The 24,543-nt window shown below is 38.0% G+C and overlaps 2 protein-coding genes and 2 long non-coding RNA genes across 7 annotated transcripts; 1 reads left to right on the top strand and 3 right to left on the bottom strand.

Moving 5' to 3' along the window:
* Positions 1-1,818: 1,818 nt before the first annotated feature.
* On the bottom strand, positions 1,819-6,219 carry LOC124293725. The gene is made up of 5 exons (XR_006903601.1): positions 5,809-6,219; positions 5,490-5,589; positions 3,784-3,973; positions 3,377-3,539; positions 1,819-1,864 (listed from the first exon to the last, which is right to left on the bottom strand). It is a non-coding gene; the product is annotated as an uncharacterized LOC124293725 (long non-coding RNA).
* Positions 6,220-7,386: 1,167 nt separating this feature from the next.
* Positions 7,387-15,068, bottom strand: LOC107227554 (1-acyl-sn-glycerol-3-phosphate acyltransferase alpha). Of its 4 annotated transcripts, XM_046735863.1 has the most exons (7): positions 14,784-15,068; positions 10,883-11,070; positions 10,591-10,724; positions 9,562-9,743; positions 8,740-8,914; positions 7,973-8,199; positions 7,387-7,884 (listed from the first exon to the last, which is right to left on the bottom strand). In XM_046735863.1, exons 2-6 carry the CDS (start codon positions 11,068-11,070, stop codon positions 8,003-8,005), a joined length of 876 nt encoding a protein of 291 aa, XP_046591819.1. In that variant the 5' UTR covers positions 14,784-15,068; the 3' UTR covers positions 7,387-7,884; positions 7,973-8,002. The 4 variants fall into 4 exon arrangements, with proteins under 4 accessions (XP_046591819.1, XP_046591818.1, XP_015524229.1 ...); XM_046735862.1 differs by having other exon boundaries at positions 7,388-8,199; positions 14,736-15,068; XM_015668743.2 differs by lacking the exon at positions 14,784-15,068 and adding an exon at positions 12,339-12,907 and having other exon boundaries at positions 7,388-8,199.
* On the top strand, positions 12,892-17,040 carry LOC124293726. The gene is made up of 3 exons (XR_006903602.1): positions 12,892-13,176; positions 13,309-13,349; positions 16,828-17,040. It is a non-coding gene; the product is annotated as an uncharacterized LOC124293726 (long non-coding RNA).
* A 1,973-nt stretch (positions 17,041-19,013) lies between these two features.
* On the bottom strand, positions 19,014-22,765 carry LOC107227553 (protein obstructor-E). Its single transcript, XM_015668740.2, has 5 exons — positions 22,611-22,765; positions 20,379-20,684; positions 20,083-20,277; positions 19,794-19,992; positions 19,014-19,633 (listed from the first exon to the last, which is right to left on the bottom strand). The coding sequence occupies exons 1-5, from the start codon at positions 22,666-22,668 to the stop codon at positions 19,579-19,581; spliced, it is 813 nt and encodes a 270-aa protein (XP_015524226.2). The 5' UTR covers positions 22,669-22,765; the 3' UTR covers positions 19,014-19,578.
* Positions 22,766-24,543: the final 1,778 nt, after the last annotated feature.

Here is a 24,543-nt window from a genome sequence, read left to right as displayed (position 1 = left end):
AAACCACGGAGCGCTTATCCTGGAAGTCGAGAAATTTTATTAGCGGACTGACAGCTACCGAATTTGGGGTTGAGCGAAAAACGAATTGAAATAATTTATTATAAACATGAACGAGGAGCCACGGAGCGCTTATCCTGGAAGTCGAGTTTCACCGCGTAGCGGACCCGAAGCGTGGGATCTGGGAGGTTGAGAACCCCGTACTCGAAATACGTAGCGGACCCGAAGCGCGGGATCCGGGAGGTTGAGAACCCGGTACTCGAAATTTGCGGAGCGCGACTCTCATCCGTCCGCTCTACTGCGCGGTTGTTTCCAGACTGAGGAATTCTGCTAGCTGATTTTGAATTGGTGACGTCACTTTCTGAACATCCGACATCCAAACTATGGTTTCGAATTTTGATACTATGTATGATGATGTATGATGTACGATGTATGATGTACGATGTATGATGTATGATGTATGATGTATGATGTATGATGATATGATATGATGTATAATGATTTTAGCTTTCACGTTTCATACAAGAAATACGCACTTTATCTCTCCTGCCGATTCCAGACTCAAGCGGCCAGGCCCTTCGATGGTCAGCCGTTGACTGAAGATATATTCTTCAGTGAACGGGTCGGCTAATAACGCTGCCGTTCTGCGACAGTTGGATGATGAAAAATTTCGCTCGTATCTTTCAAATGTGTGTTAAAATACACTCGAAGTGTTAAGAAGCGTCGTTCTTTCTCTCCCTATCACCTTTCTAGGTCTTTAAACCACTACGCAGCGTTAAATACCGTCTCATATACGAAGCATCCATTTCATCTCGTTCAAAATTAGCGCATCCGTGATGTATTACAGTTACTCTGAATTTTTTTCCATCCGAATACTTTTCGAAAAACAATTCTGCTCCTCTACCCAACGCAGATACTTCACTTGCGACCAGCTAAAACAACGTTTCGATTCTATGCCTATGAAAATTCAAGATCGAGAGAGAAAATGAAAAGTTGTTGAAATAATTATGAATACTAATGTTATGGAATACATCGAGCGCGCGTCGAATAGAATCCCATTTCGAAATGAATAATTCTTCTCTTTTCATATCATAGCTAATCTAGTAATATAGGTAAATAGGACGGTTGGAGGTGTTCGGAAATGGTAGGAGGTGGTCGGCGCTGGCAGAAGGTAATAGGGGATGGTCGAAAGTGGCCATTGATGGTGGGAGGTGGCAGGGGGAGGTAGGAGGTATTCGAAAATGGTAGGACATTTCAAATCTTAAAGTCGACGATGATCCGGTGCATAATTTTATCGTTACAGATTTTCTTTTCCCATGAGGTATAGAGTATTCAACAACGATAATGCAGTCCTTAAAATTCATCGTTCATCTCTGTCTGGAAAGCTAATTCGCAAGGCGTGGTATTCTATTCTATTTGCATTATCAGAAAAGTACCCGTACTCTACATACACTGTTTCTAATCTTTTGCTACATTTGGCTTAATCCCCATGCTTCCACAGCACGAATAGTCGGAAATGTTTTTGATTATCCATAATAAAATAAAAGAAGTAACAAAGCTTAAATTTATTGTTAAAGCTCCAATGAATACATCAAACTGAGGTCGAATCAATCCATTTATTATTTGCACATGACCTCTGTATATTTGATAAATTATTCCTAAATACATTGAAAGATACGTATTTATAATGAAATATCATGCAATGGGCTGTGTAAGCTATAAACTATAATTTCTATCGAATAGCTGCTTTTATGTCAACAGGGCTTTGAAACTCAGTTCAGTTCGTCCTCCTCCTCGTCCACCTCCGACCACCTCCAACAATCGCCAACCACCTCGAACAACCACCGATAACCACCTCGGGTTGTACCTGGAATAGCAATAAATATTTTCAGTATAAGAACACATCAAAAACATTACGTAAGGATTCATATAATCACAGGTGTTGTTTCTTGGCTGTAACTTTCGATGCGTTGATCGCAGCGAATTGGAACTGCGCCCAATCGATTTCTCCCGCAAAATTACGTCGGAATAATGCCACAATTAATTTGTTTCAGCACTTTTCCAAATCGCGAAAATTTTCCTCAAAATTGCAAAGGGGTTAGCTTTACTTTTTCTTCATTTTTTAAGCCGAAAATTTCTGCTCTCAGATTAGATTCGTACGACCGTTCTCTGACTAACTGGACCCCCCGGAACTCAGAAAACGCAGCAAAAGGAGCGTGGGATCAACAGGAAAGAAGTTACGTACGACAAAGCACCTGCTGAAAAAATGTCGAAAACACAGGTTCTCGTTTTTTGGCTGTAACTTTTGACGCGTTGATCGCAGCGTATTGGAACTGCACCCATTCGATTCCCCTCGCAAAATTACGTCCGAATACTGCCACAATTAATTTATTCCGGCAGTTTTCAAAATCGCGAAAATTCACGCCGAAAATGCAAACGGGTTAGTCTTACTTTTTTTGGGGTCTTTAATTGGGTTTTCTGGGCAAAGAAGGGAATCAGAACATTGACGTACCAACAGCCCAGAAATTACGATAAATAAGCGTAGAAATGCCAAGTTCGCTTGCCGTAAGCTATAATTCGTATGTTGTAGCGACTGGAAACTGAGTGGAGTTATGTTCCAACACATCCGTCGAAGAATGTCTCAGCTCACATAGTTGCTATCGTATTATTTCAGAGGCATGTTTATGGATAACATCTCTCAAATATATTTGAAACTTATCTATTCTACAGTTGTCGATATTTCTGCTAGAATTCAAAATATCTACATTCTTTGTGAAATAAAAATATTAAAAAGTGCAGATGAGATTATGGGACAATTTTGCACGACTCGTACACTGTATAAATAACATATCATATTTTCCTACGACAGGAAAGCAATAGTTTTCTCAGACGCCTAGTAACATTTCCTGCATAATGAAGCGTCTTAATTATCTACTGGGGCATGCAATATATTCCATCATCGTGTGTCAGCGTTTTGCTGACCATCCCCCTGACATTGCTGTTACCGACAACGTAGACACAAATGATAAGTATAAGCTGATATGTATACATATATGTTTCAAGTAGCACACGGGTCGAAACTGCTTGCTAGTGCTCATTGGACTGTTCAATCGTTGACGAAATGGAAAAGTACACGGTCTACGATTCTGGAGCGGATTGTAGTGAATTGATTCAGTTTTTATTTTTTGTTAAATTGATATTATCTTACCTATAATTCGTATGTTGTAGCGAATTGATCCTCCTACTCCTACTACCACTCCTGATCCTATTCCTGATCCTACTTCTACTCCTCCTTCTGATCCTACTCCTATTCCTACTCCTGATCCTACTCCTGATCCTGATCCTACTTCATCAAATAGTATAAAAATGTTGAACTCACCGAGCACAAATCCTTGTCTTCCTTGTCCACCTTGTTCTCCTCGTCTTTGTCGTCCTCCTCCTTGTCCACCTCGATCACCCGCAACCGCCGTCGAATACTTCCGACCACCTGCGACCACCTCCAACCACCCCCAACAAACAACGATAACCACCTGGGGTTATATCTGGAATAGTAATAAATATTTTCAGTATAAGAACACATCAAAAATATTGTGTAAGGATTAATGTAATCAATTAACTAATCAATTATATAATAAATTTTATTAGCGCATTTATAGCTTCTGAATTAGTGATCGCGCGAAAAATGAAGTGAAACAATTTACATATTGTAAGCATGACTAGTTTAAGAAATTTTAAATAAAATATAATTACAATTTCCATTGAATATTATGAAAATGTTTTACTCACCGTGCACAAATCCTCTTTTCTTCTTCTTCCTCGTCCTCCTCCTCGTCCACCTCGTCCACCCCTAACCGCCTTCCACCACGTCCAACCACCTCCAACTACCGCCAACCACCTCTATTTGTCTCTCTTGAATTTTTTCTACTATGTACAGACAGGCATCGCCAGTAACTTGTTATAATGTTGGTGGATCGCTCTAGATGGGAAGTTTCAAAAATGTCCATAAATTGGCTGACATTCGTATTTTTGTTTTTTGTGAATTATCTCGCATCGCCGTGGTTGTCCAAAAAAAAGTCCATTGAGACTGACGGTAGCAGCCGGAATTAGCAGCATATCTTTTTAATATTTATTCTATTGAGGTAGAGGAAACCGTCAATCAAAATTTCGTAAAATACTTTTGACCCCCATACTTTTATAGAATCCCGAAGATAAATCTGGATTGCATTTTTATACTTTCGAAACATTCAACACGTTTGGCTACTAACTTTGGCTTCTAGCTTTAGGTTCATAAAAGTTCTCAACAAAATATCTACGGCGGAAAATTTTACACAAAATTTTGTCATCTACTTTGAAATACAATTATTTTTAATGTAAAAATCTAAATTTATTCATTCCTCTATGTTCTTCTTTCGTTTCGCTATAACTTTTGAAATACTTGATGCATATTTTTGCAAATTTGTGTATTTGTGTTCCACAAAAGTTGCCGGAAACCGGGGCCAGTATTGTAAGTGATTGCGGCATAACGATGTGAAACCCTCAAAATTACGATTGCCTCTCAAAGTGTCGCATGGAAAGATGAATCGACACTCTCAGTGTCATTTGAAAGTATTTTTCTTCTACTTTCATTATGCAAAAAAAATCTATACTTTGACCGTTGTTCTTTGCCAATAGGGCGAAAAATCTGGGCAAATTTTATTTCCAGCATCATTGAGAGAATTACGTAAATGTAAACAACTGCATTGGATTCAGCGTAAAGAAAAGACATATTTCACTTATTTTCAAAAAAGTTGATTGTTTAAGAGATGTTTAACAGTCTACATTGACGGGTATACCTCGAATACTAATAAATAATTTCAGTATTAGAGCATATCAACAACATTGTGTAACTATAATTTCTTTATTGACAGATTTGACCGACAAGATTATGAGAAAATTGTAAAACATTATAGAAATTTCATTGGCGCATTGATAGCTACTGAATTTGGGCTTGCGCGGAAAATTCATTGAAATAATTTATTGTGAACATGACAAGTTTGAAAAATCCCACCTAACGTATAATTACAATTGCCATTAAATATTATAAAAATGTTACACACACCGTGCAAAAATAGTAACATAGCTTTTTGATATTGGTTCACGTGAAAATAGTTGATTATAATGATTTATTTTGTACTATTATCGTCTACAAGTGGTTAAAAACTGAACGTAATCAATAAATATACAGCTAAATATTTAAGTAACACCGAAAAAAGGTTAATAATCAAATCAGATAATGGAGAAAAAATATCTTTTACATCGGTTCAAAGTGGAAACCGGGTTCTTTAAATGCTGCCGTATGAAAGATCGGGACAAGTACACATATTTTTTTTTTTAATCAATAAAGTACGATTGTTCGTTATTTTTTTTTTGTTCGGGAGATAACTTACGAAGCTTTCTAGAATTTCGAGCGTATTTAGACTCACATTTGGACAGTACAAGAAAAATTTACTCACCATCAATCTTCGCAAAATGGCGAAGTTATTAGCTGACCATTGAAGCGCCTTGCCGCTGGAATCTCGAATTGGCAGGAAAGATGGAGTGCGTCATTTTTGTCTGAAATGTAAAAAAATAAAATGACTTTGAATTGTCATATATTTTTTATCATCGACGAACTAAAAATCTCATAAAAAAACGTTAAATCACATTCATTTTCGTTCAGAATTCTTACGTTTGAGCTCGACAATTAACATGATATCACGGTTTTTTGGATCATCTTGATACATCAAATAGAATGGTGCACGAATTAAAAATAAGTAGTTTTAAAACACTTACTTGCTGAAGCTCGCTCGGGGTCGGATGCCTACGTAACTGGTTTTTGTGCTCGGGCGCTCGCTTATTCGTTGTCAGTGTTTTACCAGATGACAAAGTTGTAGGGGAGACTGAGGCACGATGACTCCTCGAAAAATTCTGGTATTTGCTTCACAGTGTACAGAATGAACACTGTCTTTGTGCATGTGAGGCAAACCGAATCTACCCGTAAGATTTTTTCTATATAATGCTACAAATCACGTTCACGCATGCATGTAAGTACAACGTATTGTGATTTTATGACAGCAAATTTCGTCAAAAAATACCACAGAACAATCAGCTAAGTGCTAACAGATCTTAAACACGACGCACAGCAATTTTAGCTCCAACTGAACGAAGTTACATTCGTGTATTCTTATGTATACCATGCCAACCACTCACCAAATGCAATTTGTTGATCCGAATCGTTAGGTTTGATTGTAATGATTTTAGTTTTCACATTTCAGACAAGAAATACGGACTTTATCTTTCCTGCCGATTATAGACTCAAGCGGCCAGGCCCTTCGATAGTCAGCCGTTGACTAAAGAAATATTCTTCAGTTAACGGGTCAGCTAATAATGCTGCCGTTCTGCGACAGTTGGATCATAACAATTCTTGCTAGTACCTTTCAAATGTGTGTTAAAATACACTTGAAGTTTCAAGAAGCTTCGTTCTATCTCTCCGCTTCAAAAAAAAAATAATAAATCGCCGACAATCACATTTTTAGAACTTTAAATCAGGACACTGCGTTAAATACTGTCTCATATACGGAGCATCTGTTTCATCTCGATCAAAATTAGCGCATCCGTGATGTATTACAGTTACTCTGAGTTTTTTCCCATACGAACACTTGTTGAAAAACAATGCTGCTTCTCTACCTAACGTAGATACTTCACTTGCGACTAGCTAAAACAGCGTTTCGATTCTATGCCTACGAAAATTCAAGATCGAGAGAGCAAATGAAAAGTTGTAATAATTATGAATATTAATGTTATAGACTACAAGGTGGAGCAGGGGGACGAGGAGGACGAAGGTGGTCGGAGTCGGCAGGGGGTGGTTGACGGTGGTTGGCGGTGGACGCGGTTACGCGTCTACTCACGGGGATGATCGAGCCGATCGACATTTCTAAGTCGCAGTCGACAAGTAATCTTACGTACTCACTTTGTATCGTCTCAATCTCAAGCTTCCACACTGACACTACTTTGGCTGCTACGAATGTCGGTGCGAGACCGTTAGGTAGAGTCGATAGACAGAACCCTCCTACGCACCCAGGTTCACCTGGGCCCACTCGCCCGCCGAAAACTGGTCACAAAAATTTACCCAGGGGTGTCCGTCTTTATGTTCTTCAGCCAACGTCAAGACTCACCGAGTCTTAAATCGTGTTGCCTTTAGTCAGGCGTTATAACGAGGCTGGTAGAGAAATTGTGTAAAATTAATTACAAATTATTCAAGTCACTCAGATTTATCTTTAGCTATTCCTAAATTCTAAACGGGATTTAATTTGATGCAGATTTTTTATGCTCCAATCGACGAGCCTTGTAGACAATAAATGCTCTTTGGATAACTCTATATTTATCACTTTACTTTTTACCACTTTAATTTACAATATTTCAGGTAATATATGTAAACCGAACTTCAAATGCACGTATACTGTTGGTACAGAAAATGCCTGCCGTAGATATTCACAAGGCAGCATATCGTTCACATTCTTTGTACACACCTCAGATTTGCAATTGGGTTGCGAAAACTTATTACTTTAAATAATAATTTGTAAATTTCTGATGTTTATTATTTATGTATCAATAAATGACAAATGTCGCATCCACTACATGTGCATAAAATATGTTACTTGTTACAAATATAATGAAAATTGCTGGCACATTATAAATAAAATACAAATAAGATATCGATAATATTAACGAATTGTTTACTTTGTCGAATCGACTGTGATTCTCCTTTCACAATTGATATTTTGGTAGAATAATTATAGCTTCATATCGCAGCTAATTGGCCTACTAATTCACTAAAAATTGATCAGTCTTCGGTATCCTGATAGATTTCTGTAAAGTAACGAACAGCATATACTACGCTGATATTGGATCGCAACAATATATGATTACCAGTAATTAATCATCTTCGAATGATTACATGATTAACATGAAGGCAACGATTTGCTCATCAACTCATTTCAGTCTTAGGGATTTCTATCCCTTGGAGTCCAGGATAATCTGGTGGCAATGGTGCAAGGACTTCTTTCGTCAACTCCTTCAGAGCTTCTCGCATCATTTTTTGCGTCCTTTCCATCAGATCATCGACGTCTTTCAATCCCAGACCTTCTGTAGGTACAGGCTTTAAAGTTTGAACAATCACTTTACCTGCAATGAATTCATGAAGCAGGTATTATTAGTACTTATGTAACATACATTGGTTTCTATTTTTTCATATTTTTTGAAGCTATGCTGGGCATCAGGTTGACACTTTATATTGCGAAGATTAGCTAACCAAAAATCGATACTTCTTATCAACCTTATTATTCTTAAGGAAGTTTTCTGAATAAGTCATCATAGAGTGAAATCGAACGAATATGATAGATTTTAACGATTTTGTAGTGACTTGAAACGATGTAGCGATATCAATGTTTTTTTTTTTTTTGTAATCTCGGTATTTTAGACTTTGGTATTTTTAAAGCATTTTTCGTATAAACTTGCGAATGCAATAATATGATAAATACGCAAGGTACAATTATTGTGCAATAAGATTAGTAAAAACATATCAGTCTTCAGCTGGCCAATTATACCTGAACTGTAGGATTCAAAGTTCTCGTAACTTATTTATGACGAACAAGTCAATACCATCTCGGTGGGTGAAATTCATTTCTTCAAATCACAAACGAAAACTAATGTATTTGCCCTTACCCCTGCCGAAGTAGTGATTTCTATGATTAATGAAGTAGTACGGCGAGTAGACTATTGGAAGAAGCGGAACTTGATTCTCGATTGCAATTCTAAAGGCGCCCTTCTTAAAGGGCAGCATACCCTTCGCAATAATGTTGTTATTTCGCGTACCCTCAGGAAATATCCACATCTTCACCTGCAACAGTACTCGTGGTCAATCGCGGAATCTGACCAGAAAAAATATCCTCAATGTTTTGTACGAATATTTACTTTTTAATTACCAGAAGAAAATGAAACGGAATGACTCACTCACTACGGTATAATATCGTATAAGAAGCATAACGTAATTAGTTCGACATTAGTGAGAGTTTTATAATGAATTAAAATATTATCACCAGTGTTGGGGATAAGATATTGATGCTGCAATAATCACTGTAACCACACACAGGCACGTTCACAGTAATGAAGAAAATAATTTGTGTACCGATTCGCAAACGACACTGTCAATTAAGTTATCAAACGCCATACTTTGTACCTTGAGCTTTTTTAGCAAAATTTTATTGCAAACGGTATGGCCAAATATAAATCATGCTATGACAAATATTTAAAACGAAACGAACTTAAGCCAGTAATAAAATTGTACAAGACACGGAGACGTAGCGTACATGAGTCAGAGTGCGATTTATAAAAATGAACAGATTTACCAACGTACAGTCCCACACACGAGTCATTTAGATCCGACATGACCTTGGTGACTTATTGTTGGAATTATTCAAGTGTAGAAAAGTTTAACGAGGGCGTTTCATTTTTATTCATAACGCAAACAGCTTTTTTCGTTCTTACCTTGCGAGTGTTGACAAGTTTACTCGTTTCATTGAGAGTCGCTACAGCTTTCCCTGGCGTTCGCTTATCAATGAAAACGACCCCGGCCAGCCAAGCCGCCAAGCCGAAGGGCCAGGCATAAAAAATCGCTTGCTTTGCCACAGGTGCACATTTTCCCATTACTTGCCAGATGTTGAACATTCCTTTGAAAGATAAATAAGTTAGCCGTGTAAAGAAACGATATAATAGAAGTATAAATTGAAGATGGAAAACTAAACGCGGAGATTATTAATATCGAAGCACCCTGTGTAATTTTTTGTGTGATGAAAACACTTGAACTTGTTCAAGATCTATAGCGACAATGCCTGAATTAGGATGAAAACTTTCGAGGATTCCAGTGCATCTTGCATTCGGGGAATGCACGGACTGTACGTATTGTACGTAAGGATAAAACTCCGGAAGTGTGAAAATGAAAGAACAACGCCATAATTCAACAGCCAGCTGCACAGAGATTCGGGTATCACAGCGCTGCCAAGTATAACAAATTGTGAAATCACTTGATACATTTAGACAAACCCAGGGCTTAATTTTGCGTAGGTGGATTTACCATCTCAATGGTTATAAATTATTAAACTGAATTGAGGATGTTACAGTTCTTACTGAAGAACCATCGGTGCGATTTTGGAACTCGCCCTATATCTCTCTAGCTGAATTTGATTCTTGCGCAGGTTGATTTACCATCTCTGGATGGTTATGATAATCGAAAAAAAATGGTAATTGTTGGTTTTAATTAGGATAATTCCGGATGAGATGGCGCTAGGTAAGAGATGGCTCATAGTACAGTTTCTCAAGTACTTTACTCTATTGGACTATACCATGTGTCATTTCTTATCTATCGCCATTTCATCCGGAATTTCCCTACATGTAACAAAGAATTGAAAAATTTGAATAACCTTGTAGGGTTTTTTCTAAATAAATGCGTAACATTTTATGCCATGAAAAAACTTGCACGTAGCAATTTTTCCTAGACGTGAATATTTGGATACCTACCAAGAATGTCGAGTGTGCTTTGATGATTGGCGACTACGACGCATCCCCGCTCTACACTCAATTCAGCCGCACCACGAAGTTCCCACTGAATACCCAAGATTTTGGTAACTTGCTTGAGCAGTGCTGACAGATCCCTGCAAAAGAGATTAATAAGTTTACACTCGTCAGCGCCGGTATGTTATTATTGGTTGCATTGTATTCGTAACATATTCGAAATGAAAGGCTATAAAAATTGAAATTTCAAGATGATTTCTTCAAACGATTTTCATTCACATTAGGCATATCAACTTACCGGCAATTCCTGACATCTTTAGGTCTGAGCATAATGTAAGGTATGCCCATCACGGCGATGGTAGAGGAGACTATGTAGTACAAAAGGAACCTGGCGTGAAAACGAACCACGTCATGGCTGTCCGATGTCAGAATTAAAGCTACCAGCAGGAAAATGATGGCCAAAAAATAGAGCAGCCAAGTAGTCATCTGAAACAAAAATTAAAACATCAGAATAATTGATTCGGATGACGTCGGCTCTGAAGAAGATTACTGCTAACGTGTCGTTTCTTCGTTAAAAATCCATCTCTACTCGGGTGAGGATAACTTATCTCGCAAATTCGCAGTGGGCAAATATTTTCTACAACTACAGGATTAGCAGTGTGGATAAATAGAATCGTGATTACTTCCTTCCTGCGTTAGTATTTAAAATATTTAAAATAGTCTGACATTTTACCACACCAGCGGTAGGCTACTTAGATTTCGCAAGTAATCGGGTTACAGTTAGCTGTCGATTTTGGCAGCTTAAATATCCGCGATAATAGGCTTTGGTTCTATTTAATTATGTCTGTTTACATGTGGGTGACACTTTAATCTCTGTATCTCTACACTGTCTGGAACACTGATCAATGACCCAGAAAACAAAAGATAATCACACTGCACCATGTGTACTCGTGGAAATCCAGATTCAACGTCTTTGGAGAGGGTACAGAGGAAAGTAAATGAATCACGTTTCAATTTTAGAATATAGCTTCAATTGAATGGACGGAATCAATTTATAGTATAATTATTATATAGATTTATGTACTCCTTAGAAAATTCATGCTCAGAAGTATATTTCCACAAAGACACTGCAGATTTTTAAGTCAATTTGGTTGTAAAAGTGAATTCTATAATAACACGGCGGCTAGTTTAAAGCCAAATAATTCATTACGGGTTACATTGATTGAATTTATAACATACGTTATACGTATCATGTTGTTTGTGATAATTTTTTTTTCCTTCACTCCACATCGATTTTCACACATTACAATCGTACTAAAGATGTTCCGCATACTCGAGGCTAGCCAAAGTTTCCGAAAATATACGTAATAAATAAATGTTTGGTGAAACAGTTGGTCTGATAACGTCTGTGCCAGCAGAACATTGAAATAACAGACAGAATTTAAATATTTATTTAGTGTGTAGATAAGCCGAACCGTATACACGTATATGTATACATGTGTATATATATAAAACTCATATACGTATATCTCATACGTGTGTAGAATACGCTTAAAATATTAATATTCCTCTTTGTCCGGACAAAAAGTTTTCTTTCAACGTGTACTTGATTCATTTTATTCCATCAATTTACTTCTCCGTTTCGAGCATGTGATTAATATGACGATATTTTTGTAACTGCATAAATACCTTTAAATATAATATTTTCAATATTCTACAAATATCAGACGAGCACAGAAGCAGCACAAACTCACCCTTGACTTGATACGGATCTTCCAACAAATGAAATTCTATTGATTCGTATAGTCGGCGGTTTTCTCAAAGATACGTTTTCCCACCAAACATAGCCTGGGCAAGCGGTCGAGCGACTGAAGTGTTTTCAAATGGACGATGAATGCTATTCTTATCTAGGCAACGAGAACTTTGCTCGCATAGACAAATATCGATCGCTCGAAAGTGATTTTTCATTAAGTTAGAACGACTTATGTACGTATGTCCGAACTGAATCGTATAAAATTTGAATACATTAGGCACCAAACGTTATTGTAGTTGAGTAATTAGAGATTTTTTTTTTTCACTTTCAAGTCACCCAAAAAATCGTTTCGACGATGTAAATGTTAGTTTGTCACAGTACGGGGCTGTTTCTGAAATTGTTCAACGAAGAAGGGTCTGCCACCGCGTATCTGCTCCATCATTTCGCAGACTCCTGCAGACGACGAGGTATTCGAGCGCCTCTCGCGCCCGTGATTCATCCTTGACCTTGGGAATTCCATGACGCCTACGCACATTCGGATGCATTGTTTCCGTCTAGACGCGCGAAGCCGCCTGCGCCGTTAAGTGCATCTATAGAGTTCACTGTCCCGATCTAAGTAAGCAAAGAAGATGCTGGCCTTCCGTCCGACAAATCGATCATCGATTAGAAATTGAGCCTGAAATTTTCACTCGATAAAAGAAACGTACGCAAAAAATCCTCCTGAATAAACATCCATTGCACTGATTGTGAGGCCTACCGACCTGCAGAATTCAACCAAATAGCGCTCAGGCTTGACGGATTCTTTTAACGGCACGTAATTCGTCAGTACTACACAATGGGTGAGTAATTTGTTCCAGATTCTCATTGGATAGTCTACAAATTCCGAAATCATTTTCCGCGCGGACACAAATGTGCGTAAGATATTGAACAACGCATTAATGTACAGCCTTGATAAGACACTTGTTTTTCAGAAGTGTGGCGCACACGCCTATCAACTTCCCCACTTTACAACGTAAGTATGCACGGTTATCAATTACTGCAATCAAACCTCTCACATGCTCTAACTAACACGAAGTCGCGTCTGCCACCTGCCGTGAACGACTGAAATAGCGTCAAATGGCGAAACGATCCGAGTCTTAAATAAATTAGTAAACAGACTCGTTAGTTCCATTGGAATTATGTTAACGACCAGACTCTCATTAGGAAAAGTCACGCGTATGCACGCGTATCCACGTTCCACACATTTTCAATGATTAAAAACTTATTGAACCTCAGGCAGGTGTGACTGACACATTGAAAATAATATTGTTTACCGAAGATCGTTTTGCTCTACTTTTGATTAATCCAATGACTGTATAACGATATGAGATAATCGAAGATTGGGATCAAGCGGATTAGCGTCAGGTTAAATTTGATCGCGCTACCCGGACGTCGGCCCTTTTTTCTGGAATACCGATTAAACATTGTAAAATATTATTTCTAGTAATATACCGCTCACGTCCCATGCAGCTGTCCTCGAGAGTTTTCTTCTCACATCTTGCACAAAGTCCCTATAAAGTTAATGACAAAAATAGCTGGCACGATCGGTAACCATAAAAGCTGCGACGCAAGGATATTTGCAAATTGCTCAACACGTCAGGAGTTTTTAACTCGGGTAAGCAAGATAACTGGTAAGTTTACGGAAATGGCAATGAGAAGCACATGCTCGATTTACAAGTACCGTTATTATATACTTAATACAGTTACACGTGTTTTTATAGTCAACGATAACCCAAGAAGATGTGATAATATTTGTCTGTTTTAAAAATAACGGGCCGATGATCACGATACGATATGATACAACTAGTTCCTAGGAAGACGTAGAATCGGTTTTAGCAATTCAGCATGCTTGCAGAAATTTTACAACTGAAAAAACGTGCAATTAATTCACCGACGAACTTGCTATTGAACCGTAATAAACATGTACGATTACAGAAGCTGGCTGTTAGGTGGTTGGTAAAAAGAAACAACCGCTGACTCAATCTATGATGAAAATACAACATTTTCTTCTATCTCTTATTTAAAGTGACTTTTGCAAAACCACGAATCAAGTTAAAAGTTTTAGCCCCGCGTGATAATCTTGTACATATACTATAACGTTAAAACTACACGGTGATTGTTGTAAGAAATTGAAAGGTTACCGTGTATTTCGAAGTTAGTACGTATTCGCACTCGTTGTGCCATATTTGCTCTCGTAAATGTAAATACACATTCCAACTTACAGGTGTACGTATAACATTCATACCGTTTGTAAAACGATTACAGAATATTAATTACATATAAATACCGCACGACAGCACAGAAGCTTAATTGTGAGAGGAAAAGAATCCAAGTTAACTGTAAGTTTATATTCACATACCGAGATGCCACAAGTATTAGAAGAACCAAATTTGAATGAGCAATTCACCTTCGATGTTAACTGTCGACTAAGGTACCATGAACTGCGTTTCAGTGATCATCAGATTTCGGTAAACGCCTTCGGGTATTCCATGAATAATTGTGACAAATGTGAGTCCGATGTTACCTCGAAAAAATTGATAAGCAGAAGGATTTTCAAGTAACCGACTAATTGCAAATATTTTGGCACAGCTGATTCCATTCGCAGTTCCGAATGCTGTTGGCTTACGAGCTCTGCGCGCGCGACGCATTCACCGGGCCAAGTTGAGCCTCCGACTGACAAAGCCCTTTATACAGTGGTGACGGCTACCCGAGAAATTCAACGGTTGAACATCACAGCTGGTACGCCGGTTTCACGTGTGTGCGTTTCTGCTAGGGTGGGTGGGAGTGTTTTTGTCCTTCTCTATTTTGCTCTCTCCATCCCAAGATAACGATAAGCTTCCAGGCTAGTACGATTATCGTAGGCGAGGATAACAATTGGACTAAGCGTGTGTTGTGCCGTCTTACGATCGGAAATACGAGCCCGGATGGTGTGTGTGTGTGTGTGTGTGTTACTACGGTACGGATCAGTGATCTATTCCGGCTTATTTACTTCTAGGATTCAGAAAGGTGAGCGTGTCCCGCTGCTTATAAGAGTAACAACACAGGCGAACAAAAAAATATTTATTTTACTTCAAGTTTATATTTAAATAAATAAATTTTGATTCCATACATTTAATAATGGCCAAAATCTTCGTGTAATATTTATAAAGTTTGCTTTTGTGTTTCGACGTTGATAAATGACACCGGTCCAACACGAGCTTTAATTCAGCATCCTAGATATCAAGCTTTGTTTTCTTCCACGTAACTAATAGAAGAAAAAATAGGTTTATTAGATAACGTTCGCTTTTATAAATTTTAAGAAAAATTACCTATTTTCTCAAACAAGCATTGTAAATAAGAATTAAAGAAACTTCGGATTCGCATTTCAATTTTTTAATAAAAGTGATTTGAATGCGAAATTCAAGTTTGCTTAGTCGTTATTTACAATAAATGGTCGAGAAAATAGGTGGTTTTTCTTAAAATCCGAAATATCCTTCTGTTTTCTACGAAAGCAAACTTTGTCTGATAAAACTATTTTTTCTTTCATTAGTTAGGTGAAAAAAATCAAAATTCGACATGCATAACTCAGACTCAAAATACGTGTTGACCGGTATAATAACGATAGCTGAATAACTTGGGAAATTTCCAGTACTTCTGAAATAAAACCTGTAGTCTAAAACTTTAGACTGTCGAGGTCGTCATTACTGCAAGTATTTATAGGTATATCGGAAATACGAGAGATTTTTCATCGTAATTTTTAATCTCTTTATTCGAGATTATTCGTGTAGCAGAAGAATAGCACCGGAAGTGTCTAAATCGAATGAAGTAGCTTAAAAACATCCTGCTTCAACCTTATGGGGACCTTGGGTTTAGAATTTTCAGAGAATCGATTTTTTTTTCAATATTTCGAAAGTATACTGTGAAAATTTGGTAATGACATTCACAGTATTTTAAGTTTTACAGCCAATTGAAGGTCGGCGCGAAAGTGAGTAGAAGGGTCGGTCCGCTCAGTGAATAGTTCTATTGTTCGTAGAAAAGCAGCTGCTACCTGAGTTGTCTACCTGAGTTGTAGTGAAAATATTTCAGTTTTGACAGTTAAATCGGTTAGCATAACTCTCGGTCTACAAACGGTCTATGATTTTTGAGAAAATACTTATTTGAAATTTTAAACGCGTTTATCTCGAACCTACTTTTTTCTGTCTTATGTTGATCAATTAAAAAAAACTACTCGACCGATTCATCTCAAATTAAAATATGTTATTAAGTACACTGGCAGCTATCGCAGGGACTACAACGAAAATTTTCCATCAAATATTTATAATTTTTTTATAAACAAAACATTGTTAAAATCCGGCTGTTTTCCGACTTCTAATTTTGACAATACGCCATTTTGTCAATTTTTTTTTCATTTCAGTTCCTGCGATAGATATACTCATAATAATTAAGGGTCATTTTTAATCTTTTGGTTTCAGATAAGTGGAAGAACCAAAACGATCAACAGCAGCACGGTCAACTTTTTTCGAAGGGACGACTTCAGCGCCATTTTTAAAATAATAAAAAAAAATTTCTTTTTTTTTTAATTCCAATTTTGTAAAATTTATAAGTAATAAAACATACCTACAAAATTTATGTGACATTGTTCATTTCTTTCATTAAAAAAAAAAAATTTTGAAAAGCAGTCAAATTCTCACCCGCTAGACCGCAAGGTCCCCTTATCTCAAACTGGGAACAAAACACAGGATTCGATTTAATACCTTTTTCGAAATCAGGTGACTCACTGGTTTGACTAGCGTATGTGAATAACGCTGCTTGTTCGATATCGCGAAATAGAGGAAAAATGATAACGTTCGTTGATTAGAAATGAGTGTGATAAGTAGGTAAAAATGCCACTTAAAATAAGGACTTTCACTTATACATTGATCAGTAGAGCTTATTGGCAAAAATTCATTTTGCGGTTCACGATTGACAATTGGGGGAAAAGAAAATTCTTAAACCAAATCAGAATCTGTTGACTCGTGAAATGGTTCTCGTTAATGTGTTTGCCAACAAAACGCCGGGAATTTGAATTCATGTACTATTCAAATCCGTTTGTAGTGCTTGTTTGCGTGTGTAGTTTTTGTAGAGCTCGAACTCTTTACAGTGTTTACATCATTTAATCATCCATAATACACTATTTATGCCTTTGTACTCGACCAGAGTGATTAACTATAATTATAAAAGAGGACAGGCTTGATAATCAAGCTCTGGTTCGAAACACATTAGCAAGGTAACACGGTCATAGTTATTGATTACTGCTCTACATGTGTGCGTAGCGAAGTGATCAACGGCACCTGTATCGCATGTGCCATTCTCTGATAAAAATTCGACTCCTACGCATCGAAGTTTCCAGAGGAAACGAGGAAACTAGTGCCCATATTTGATTGAACAGGAAATTTGCAGTTGATCTATCTAAATGGTAACTAATAGGTATATGTAGTTAGCGGATACGTTGTGATGTTTCTAAATACCGTGATATCCATTTCAAGTTGTTGTATGAAAGCTTAAATTATTTCAAAACTTGAAAAAGGTTTTAATTCTCGTCTCAAGCTATTCTACGCCCGATTTGCTTTACAAAAATTCAAACCGGTATTTACTTTCGAGTACATCAGAATTACGTGCGCAATTAAACATGTCATATTGTATCAATTTCAAGATATAGTTGAAGCGTTACGTAAGTTATCCGTTGAAATCAGACTCATCATTCATTTCACTAACATACGCTAGATTTTCATAGATATCGATACCACTTTTACAGACGATAAATTATCTAGCACTATCTGTTTCTGAACTAGATTTCAAACATTATATCGATGTAATTAACCGAAGCAGAACGTTACCTGTTCTATTCGCAAAAAGAACGAGTTCAACGACTTCGTAATAATTATGGTAAGAAATATGCGTGCAAAAAATCGTTTCGGTAAAAACAATTATAAATTTTTGAACACTTTTTAAGTGCATACTTGAATATTACACCGAAATAACATCGCGTTTGATTAACCGAGCCACTGATAGACTACAGCTTGAGACGGGAAGTATTACTTGCAATTTTTCTATGCAGCGCGTGAGATATGGATTATGACAAATTTATCACAGGCTTTTTAACGCCTTTGATCTCTGATTTACCTGTATCGCTCCGTGCCTCACTCTGTTGCCGGTGTCGAGGCCTGAGATAATCTAGCCTTTACAGTACGACAGATTACTTGAAACCTAAGTCATTCTGGTCCTTGGGGTGGCGCAATAACCGTCCACATTTGCATCAGATTTTTTCAATTGGTACGTTATGTGATTCATCGCCTGTGTTGTGACTTTCAAACAATAACTTTCCTGACAATAACGTGTTACGTGTACTACAGTTTCCGGTCTTACCTTCCAGTGTCTCCTTTGAGTCTTAAATGGGCAATGGAATAATTCTCTAAAGAGACAATTTTTATTATTCTGATAACAATTCCGCTCATTTTGACTAAAAAATATCGATAAAAGATGTGGCTGTGTGTGACATAGCCAAAGCTATCAATATAAGAAAAACCGTCGAACTGGGGGATGATGCAGCTTCTTCCGTGTATCGTTTTCGCCGATCCTTTTCGATTCATCGCAATATGCAAACTGACAAATGTCAAAATTCATTCGGGAATCTCAAATCCTTTATTTAATCAGTTCATAGTAATTTGTGGCATAGGTTCATCCTAGAATAACACCATTGAACGTACGTTCGTTTGAAGGATTTTTTTCTCATAGGTATTGGTTTTGATCAGATTTACATGGTCCAAGTTGGCGGCCACAGTAATAGCTATTGAAATTCGAAGAATTAAATGTATAATATAGTGCGAAACATCTAGCGCTTACGTTTCTGATCTCGCCAAAGCAGAGCGTGTCTTGAGGAAATGTCTTATGCTTTTCAATGGCTCAGAAATGGGTCAGTAATAAGTGTCGAGTCACTTTGATAACTTGATGGGATTTAGTAATCTGTGGTAGTCCTCAATCAAGATAACAAATATGGAGGTGTGAAATAAACGACTTGAAATAATCCCAATTATTGTATGGTATCAGACAGTTTTAGTGTCAAGTATTTGTTTTGATAATGTGCATGTCATGTAACGACTGTGTCAAACTCATGGCTTTCTTCGGCACGTAGTACAAGGTTCTTCGAGTCCAGTGTCAACCGCATCTTCTCTTCCGCCTCATGACTAAAACAACTTCACTTGACCGACACCTCTGTCCAAAATAGAGCCAGCCGGCTCGCTGAAAAATTGAAACAGTGAATACGAGAGGTGAGATTTTTGATAAAATTTTACTCTTGCTTGGATGAAAATTTGATTAAGATCTCAGAATATTATCACAGGTTGTATTAACTATGCCTTTTAAGTAGCTTTATTACAGATGTAAAATTGATCGTACTAACCATCCGGTAACATTTTCAGCTGCATCGCAGGCGTTGATATCTTCGCTGAACGCATTTCCTTCGCCACAGTTTTGAAGGCGGGGGCTGTTATCGACGCAGATGAAGTAACGCTGGCAATCTTGCGGGCTTCTGAAGTAGCGAATCTCGCCTTGTGCAAAAATTCCTTCGCCGGGTGGAGGGCAACGGAAACCCAAGTACGCTAAGAGAAGGAGAAAATCCGCATTAAAAATCGCCTGCACAGTTGCGGATATGAAATTTATCCCATAACGCCTGCAAACCGGAAATCTACCTTCGGCGTCGCAATCAGGCACTTGATCCGGCCAATCGCAACGGTAGCTTTCGGCATTGAAGGCAAGTCCCTCTGGGCAGTCGAATATGTATCCTTTGCCATCGGCGCAATTCATGAATTTTCCACAGTTCACACTGTCGCCGACCTTGAAGTATCCGAACTGATGAGGGCAGTCTTCGGTTGGCTGAGGGGGCTCTGTGGTAGACCGAAATCGAAAAAAAGCGATCGATTTATCTCGGAGTTCGAAATCTCCTCTAAAATATATCGTTCAGAGATCATTTTGAACTGATACTTACGGAGGCTTCGTCGACCATCACAGTTCACGTCGATGGGGTAGCCGCAAGGATAGTTGAATCGAGCGTCAGGATTGAATAATAATCCTTCGGGGCAAAGCTTCTCCTCGGGAACGCCATCGATGCACTCGATGTAAGCGTCGCATTGCGTTGGGACGGGGAATCTTCCGTTCTTCTCCGGGCAACTGCCCGAATACGCTCGGGGTGTGGTCGAAGGAGTCGGTTGGTACTGTTGCGGTACTTGGGAAGCGCTTTGAACCTGGGGACGTTGAGCGAAGTATTGCTGCTGGAATTGACGCTGAGCAAAGCCTGCAATCAAGTCACGCGGGTAAAAAATATTTTTTTTGTTTTTTATATACGAATTAAAAATATCGAAGCAATAGTTCAATCTTGTACCGGTTTAATTCTTTTTTTCTTTTTTTATTGGTAACAACTGGAACGCACGACATTTTCGCAATTTAAAAGCAATTCCATTATCGCGTAAACAAGCCCGTTTATAAAGATCGATGACTTAAATTATGTGCGTCATATGCGAATATCATTAATAGCTTATATTTATATTGCGAGGTGGAATCGAAGAAATAAAATGCTAAACGTCAAGGTTAACTTGAGGCGGAGAAGAATATTTATTCAATTTCATCAACTCGTCGCGGATAGTTACTTGAAACTTCGATTTTGAATAATCATAAAATTTGTACCGTTTGTCATTTATGGAAATTTAATCGACAGTCCATGTGATTACTCGTACGTCGGACACAAGTCCGTGTGATAATCGTGCGAAAGAAAGCGAAATGACAGAATCGCAAAACATCACAAGTTCCATCATTCGTTAACAGTTATCAAACAGCGTACCGATCAGTTCTTAAGCCACCATTTACGAAACGAAGAGTCTACGAGAATTCAGGTTCCCCGCGTAACGAGAGGGAAAGTTGCGCATCTTTGCAACCTTCGCGCGTGTGTGTCGATTACACAACGCAATGCGTGTTTCGGCAAGTATTTAATATCAGTGAATTCCAAGTACAGACAACCGTTCGGAAATACAAAATTTTCCATTTTCCTGAAACTTCCTCACGCCGTTCCAGACGCAGGAAATATTAAATGATTTATCTTCTATCGCGATACCTCACGTTTTGATTTATCTGCAAGGATTTGTACCTATTCACTTCGGTTATAAATTCAGTTCAAGATAACTTATGAGTTTCCACGAGTCTAAGCCTTCTTGAATCCTTTGGTACAAATTACGGCATAATCGACTGCAGGAAAGTTTAGTGGCCGAGTCGAACGAGCGAAAGCTCGACAACTAAATCGAGTTAATCTTGCCTCGACGGACACACAAAATTTTTAGAGCATACGTCGATGAATGAAACTATCGTATAGAGGATTTTGTTTAAACAACTGATTCTAACTAAATTCATGCATATTTTCAGCCGAAATTCTCAAAACTCACTACGATATTACACCGCAGTATTGTATACGTTCAGCTCGGCCAAGAACAATTCGGAATTGAAGGTCGCTATGCACGTGCACCTATGCAAGTTCCACAGTCACTAATGGACACCTTGACTGAATATAAAACGTTTCTTGAAACCTATGACGTTAGAACGATGGAAATACCCAAGCTAGTCGTTCTTCTATGGCTTGAGTAATAGGTAAGCTATAGCAATTACAAGTTCAATGTGTTCCCCAATATTGAACAAACTATACCGTCCAATACATTTTTGTTCTATGCAACGATTAGTAACTGAAATTACTGCTTTTTTGTAATATCGTTTTATCGGTCTATACCCAACGATTTAATGAGAAAATCCAACTTGGTCAACGCGACAGTAAAGAAACGTTTCAGGCGGAAGGAATTTTCAATATATCAGCATCAAAATTTTCCGTGCTATTTTTTATTTTCTTGATTTTAGCTGAGGTCACATTGCTGGACAGTTATAAAATTTGAAATGATAAAAAATGAAAAATCTTCAATCTCCAACTTTGGCTAATTCTGATGTAAATTGAAGCTGACAGTTTCGTTATCTTACAATTTCAATGACTCAAACTTAGTCGAGCGTCGTTGCGATAGACCTCGCACTCTGTGCGAACTTGGAATAGTTGACTCGACGAAATATCGAAAAGCGTCATCGTGAAATTGGACGAATTGCAACTGATTAACGGAAAACTATAAGTAATCGTGCGTTGTTTAACCGGTTTGAAACTAATCCTTTAATACTTTGGTGAATCGGTACTCACTGGATACAGCAAAAACTGCAACGAATATCGCTAAGGTCACGATCGGCAGACGAGCCATGATGATCGGAAATATATTGATCACCTTATACTCTGTTGTATTCTTTCACGATTCTGTACCAAAACTATACGAGAGCCTCACTTGTCCGAGCTTATATCACCTCGGAAATGGGGAGAGAGAGAGTCCGTTCCTACCTTGTCGAAATGACAAGGACCTGCGCGAGGTCCGATGTGCCGTGATGCTTCATTGAAATTTCAAGTTGTTCGTGCCTGCGTCTATGCTTTGCTTCCATCGACGGGAATTTGTATGCGTGCGCTTGAATGGGAAGAGGCTACGAATCACGATTCGGGGTAGCGAGAAGTGCTATCCATCTCACACTCGAAGATTATTATGGGCTGAGCGTCGGGTATCCTTCAAAGGAAAATTCGCATTCCGCGAAATATGTTCTTACTGGTTGAAATGTCTGTAGGCTGAAGCGGATAAATCTAAACGAGAGTCTGCGGACAAAATACTCGGCCACTTTTTTTTTTAATTTTGTTTAATTTTGAGTTCTTTTTTGCCAGTAAATTATAATTAAATGTCAGCAATTCAGTGGGGATTGTGCACAACGAAAGGTAAGAAATCTGGGTGAAAAAATTATGTACAAGCGAGTACAATTCGTCGGAGTAAATTCGTTTACATACGATTTTACACAGACTCGATGGTCATCCACGTGAAACGTGACTTAAAAATTATAGTCTCCCAAAACGAAATTAAACACCATCGTGCATCAATTCGGTGAACGCGTGATTGTAAAACAAACCACTACCAAGAGTTTTTTAACTCTAGTTATAAGTTGTCGAAAAAAAAGATCGGTTCGTTTGTATGCTGTAGGTAGGCCTGTACACGTGGAATTTGCATGAGATTCACACGCGCTCGTAGATGCGCAATTTAACAAGAAGATATTTTTCTTTCTAAGCAATGAGTTTCAGATTTCGTGTAAACAACACTCTTGTAACAACAGAATCAGGGAGGAGAAGTAAAATATTCATTTTTTTGGTAGCTGTATTTTTATCCAAACAATTTTTAACTTCGAATTCTCGATGGCGAATCGCCAAAATGTTATAGCAGCAACTTAAGGAGTTAGTAGATATGTTACGACTCCAAGGCCAAAAACGCTCACTCAGTGAGCAAAAATAACGGCTGGAACGCGTCATGGCTCGAACCACAACGAAAGATCGAAATTCCATCGTTTTTCGCTTTGTGGCCGTTATAATTTCGACCACGACGCGTTATACACGTTTGACTCGTAAACAGACACGTACATTGTCGATACAAACGAAGTGTATTTTGACATGTATCCAGTATAGTTATAAGTATGTAAACTAATCAGCATCACTGGCATTAATTGATAAACCAAAGAATACAAGTGGTGAATTTTGATACTTTTGCAATTTAGAGGATTTAATCGGTATTATAGAAAATGCTTTGATAGCAATGTGACACAAATGAACACGAAGTGAAAATTTTGAAAACAAACTGTTGGTTGTATGTCGACCGTTGTATACTTGGTAATGCTGTCGCGAAACGATTGAATCTATTTACAGTTACAGAAGTAGAATTGAACGAAAAATATTGTAACGTCGCGAGAACAGCTATCGAACTTTATTTGTCGTTATATCAGCAATGCCAGGTGAAAGCGAAAATTGAAGGAAGAAGCTTGGTTGTTGCACCTGTTTCGTTAAATCACACATTAAATCGCGCTCTCGAGTGTATTTGAGTGACATGCAACCCGAGCGAGATGGAAAGTGTCGCTTCAATTTTAAGCTCCAAGATCATCTCATGCACTTCATAGTTTTGAAATTGCTTGACGAAAACAGCTGGAGAAGTTTGTCACTCCCTAATAGATCTATTTTTCATTTTTGGATCCTGGTTTATTCTGCAAATAGCTTGTAT

Source organism: Neodiprion lecontei, chromosome 3, assembly GCF_021901455.1.
Source record: "Neodiprion lecontei isolate iyNeoLeco1 chromosome 3, iyNeoLeco1.1, whole genome shotgun sequence".
In the NCBI taxonomy this organism is placed as follows: domain Eukaryota; kingdom Metazoa; phylum Arthropoda; class Insecta; order Hymenoptera; family Diprionidae; genus Neodiprion; species Neodiprion lecontei.
Note: the sequence above shows the minus strand (reverse complement) of the source record. Positions and strands in the feature narration are given on the sequence as shown.